General features: G+C 32.3%; 1 protein-coding gene across 1 annotated transcript; it reads left to right on the top strand.

Moving 5' to 3' along the window:
- On the top strand, nt 1-1,121 carry LOC109813352 (uncharacterized). Its single transcript, XM_020377518.3, has 2 exons — nt 1-307; nt 667-1,121. Exons 1-2 carry the CDS (start codon nt 178-180, stop codon nt 909-911), a joined length of 375 nt encoding a protein of 124 aa, XP_020233107.1. The 5' UTR covers nt 1-177; the 3' UTR covers nt 912-1,121.
- The last annotated feature ends 3,178 nt before the right edge of the window (nt 1,122-4,299 follow it).

The raw sequence follows: 4,299 nt of genomic DNA, 5'->3' as shown, positions 1-4,299 counted from the left end.
TAATTTTCTTTACAATCATCTTATCTTGATTCTAAAAAATGTTTTTTCTGTTCTTTTCTTTCATTGGGTACTTAAATATTTCAGTTTCATTTTCTTTGACAATGATACATAAATGCCACCACATGTGGACTGTGTGAACCAAACCAAAAGTTTTCCAACACCAAAGAGAAAGAAAAGATGGAGAGTTCAATGAGACTTGGGTTGATGACTGTGTTTGCTGTATCAGGAAGCATGGTCCTTTTGTTTCATCAAGTCCATAAGCATTTGTTCAATAACTTCATGAAGAAATTTGAGTGTGAAATTCGAGGTACGTATCTTGTAACCCACATGACCAACTTTTTTCTTTTTTTAGGAATGGTATCATGATTTTGTTCCACAAGAAACGTAGGAAGCATTCTCTTGAACAGTCTTTCACGAATATTCCCCATCGAAAATTACAAATTTTGATAAGTTAAAAAAGTTCATTAAATAGACTTATAGAATTTATGATTTGTGATGTTTAATATATTTTAATTAATAATAAAAAAAACATTAAAAAGAAAGTGTTCGAGAGAGTTTCGTTAACATTCTTCTTTATTCAATTTTCTCAAATTTCTCTAATTGAATTTGTCTATGTTACATGTTAGGAGAAAATCTATATCATATTTTCTTTTTATTTGTTTCAAGGCTCGACAAAACATCACAGCAAGAAGAAGGTGCGATTTGCAAAAGACGTGGTGGAACTTCCAATGGAGAATAAGAGTGATCTTACAAACGTGGGAAGGGCTCAACAAGTCATTGAGAAGGTTATGGTTATTGATGATGTTAAAAAGTGCAAGCATGAAAGGAAATTGAGGGATGTCATGCCTACTAATAGGGCTGTTCTGTACAAAGGGATTATGAATGATAGGAAGGGGAGGTTTGGCTTTTAACTATTTGTTCCCTTTTCCAACTTAATTAGAAGGTTATGGATCGACCCACATAAAGTAAAATATGTGTAGGGATGCATGCACTTTGCAATGCTATAAATAAGCTTATAAATAACATGTTGATGTGAGGGATATTGATTGTTTTTAGTGAGAGAAACTTTTTCCTTCTCTCTCTTTTTTTTAAGAAATTTATACATACTTTTAATAATATTTATCTATTTATATTTATTAAAATATTATTATATTAAATTAATAGATTATTGTAACATTTATTTAGGAAAATATTACTATAAATAAAGTAACATTATTTATTTTAATATTGTTTTTTTATAATTTTTTTAAAAAATTAAGTCTCACATTAAGTAAAAAAAAGATACATAAAGATATAATTTTCTAATTTCTAACTATTTTTTTAAAATTAAAATCTCACATCAAGTAAAAAAATGACATACACACGTACACACACATATATATAGATAGATATATAGATATAATTATAAAGTAAAATTTAAGATAAATGAATTTTGATTTATAATCTAGATTTAGTGGTGACTAACTTAAGATATCTTCAACCTAAAGGAGACTAGCACAGGATCATTTATGTGAATTATGAAAATATATTTAATTAGTCATAAATATTTTTGGAAATGTTTTTAAATGTTTCCTGAGAATCAATGATTTTTATTGTTATATTAAATAAACAAATAAAGTTAACATGACATTTATAATACATTAAAATTTTATTTTTATCATCTCTTTCATGAGAATAATTATATTTGAAACCTATACAAAAATCATTTTCTAAAAATAATATTTCTTAAGAGTGTTATTTTTTTAAATAACAAATCAAAAGTGAGAAGTAAACATTTCTAGCGTTATATTCTAAATATTTTTCATGTACCAAACGTCCCTAAAGAAGTCATATATAAAAGTCATAAGATATAAAATGATAGTGTAATCTATGTTAATACCAATTATCATTTTATAAAATTTACAAAAAACTAACAATATTATTAAAATGTTATAAAATACTACTTTAGTACATTTTTTTAAATGTCACCATTAATATGTAAAAATGTTATTAAAAGTGTAACATCCCGAATCTTTTACATAGTTAATTATTATTATTTTATATTTATGGAGCTCATTTTATTAAGGGAATTTTATAGAACATTTTAGAGATTTTTAAAAAAATTAATTTTTATATGAAATTATGTTTTTTTAGGTCCAGAACGGGCTGTTCCAAAAAGTGAAACGGGCCGTTCCAAACGATGAAAGTAAACTATTTTTGAAGGACCAAAACGGGCCGTTCCAAATGGTGGAATGAGCCGTTTCAAATTAGTAAAGAGGCCAATTTTGGTTATCCAGAACGGGCCGTTTTCAAAGTGAAACGAGCCGTTCCAAGATTCTAAAAATGCCTAAAAACCTTAGTTAGAAACGGGCCATTCCAATTATGGTCAATATGTGTTAAAATGAACCCTAGAACGGGTCGTTCTAATTTTGAAAAGGGGTCGTTCAAATTTTTAAAACGGGCCATTCTGATTTTGAAAACGGCCCGTTCTAATTGTAAATTTTGCATATAACGAATGGCTCCAGAACGGGCCGTTCCGAGTACTCCTGAATGCCTATAAATAGGAGGGAGGGGCTGTGAAAAAATTATAACTGACCAAGGGTGAAAACTTAGAGAGAGAAAGAGAAAGAGAGAGAGAGAGAGGGAAATAGAGAGAGAAAGAAAGAGAAAGAAAGAGGGAATCTAGAGGAAGAGATTAGCAAGGTTCTGCTCTAGTTTCAACTCCTACTTATCAAGGTAAGGGGAGAGTGAGAAACCTCGCTCGGCGGTGTGGGAATAATTGTTGGATAGTCGGATTGACCCCCAATCCCTTACTTGATGTATGTTTCTAGGAACATGAATGTGTTCTGTTTTACTTTCTGTTTGCCCTACTGTGTTCCTTGTTGGAAGTAATGAATGAATATGTAATTAATTTTAAAAATAAATAACTTTTAATATAAATAAGAGTGCTCTCTGTGGATTCCGTGATAAGTGAAATGTTGAGTCAATGAAATTGTAAATGTATGACATGCATCATATACATATATATAACTCTAGGTGTGCCGTTTAGACTGCATACTAGTGATGTAACATGCTAACAAGATGTACCTTAGGGTCTCCCACAACGTAACATGCTAACAAGGTGTACCTTAGGATCACCCACGATGTAACATGCTAACAAGGTGTACCTTGGGTCACCCACGATATAACATGCTAACAAGGTGTACCTTGGGTCACCCACGACGTAACATGATGATATGATGAGAAATGTGATTATGAGACACGTGATTAGCGCCACATGCATGCATCTATGAGTCGAGTCCATGACATCATTGCATGATGAATTAATGACTGTGCATGTGTTATTGTTGTATGTGAAATTTGAATTTTCACTTGATTAATGTGACTGTGCTTGTATGAGTTGTGTGTGTATCTTAATTGTTATTTCTACACCTAGAATCGAGTGAGATGTTTCTCAATCCCTTGTTGTTCTTGTATATGTTTAAATTATGTTGAAGGTGATCATCATTATGAGGATGTTGGTGATGAGGCTTAAAACTTCTGTAACGACCCGCCATGGTCTCTACACTTAGTGGAATCGCACTACTACTAGTGAACTAAGGAAAATATTAAATTGGATAACTCATACATACAGGTATAGATAAGAATAAAAATAACCAAATTCTTTAAATACAAAAATAAAATGCCATATATGTACAGTCATCCCAAAAAAAATAATATTCCCTAGTGCCGGTCAAACAGACAAAAATCGCTACCCAAAATGGTAACCCTAACACGAGGATCAAACTCCCCGTCTCGCAGCGGTCACCTCAACTCCAAGCTAGCCCTGACCTGCTCCCATACCAAGTATGATCATCGCAGTTCCACCACATGGAAACAGAAGGGTAAGCTAGAATTCACAAATGAATCATAATAATCTATACTACACAATTTATTCATAGAGTCACACCATACACTCTATCCAATACTACTCATGCATAAAATACAATCCACCAATCATGAAGTCAAACACCACACTTCATCATATTAATAATCATGCAATAAATGCATCTCATGACAGATATCAATGCATATCAATCATCTAATGCGTCGTCACGCATACACCTAGGAGATCTCCACAATAATAGAGCTGTATAAGTGACATTCCATCCTACCGAAACCACCCCAACCGTTTTCACGCCCAATGCGCCCGCTCGGTCACAGCTAAACAGGATATATAATCCTCCCTCGGGTTTACTCGGATGATGTCACTTAGGCTAGACTCATGCCATAGGCATCACATGCAATCATGCATCATACATCATAATGGTCTGCCCACCA

This window comes from Cajanus cajan, chromosome 7 (assembly GCF_000230855.2).
Source record: "Cajanus cajan strain Asha chromosome 7, NIPB_CcT2T_4, whole genome shotgun sequence".
NCBI classification, from domain to species: Eukaryota; Viridiplantae; Streptophyta; class Magnoliopsida; order Fabales; family Fabaceae; genus Cajanus; species Cajanus cajan.
This window is presented reverse-complemented; position numbering and strand designations above follow the sequence as displayed.

Coding starts and splice junctions, on each gene's coding strand:
- LOC109813352 (XM_020377518.3), top strand. CDS start 178: ATGGAGAGTTCAATGAGACTTGGGTTGATGACTGTGTTTGCTGTATCA. Junction 308..666: donor ATTTGAGTGTGAAATTCGAG/GTACGTATCTTG, acceptor ATTTGTTTCAAG/GCTCGACAAAACATCACAGC.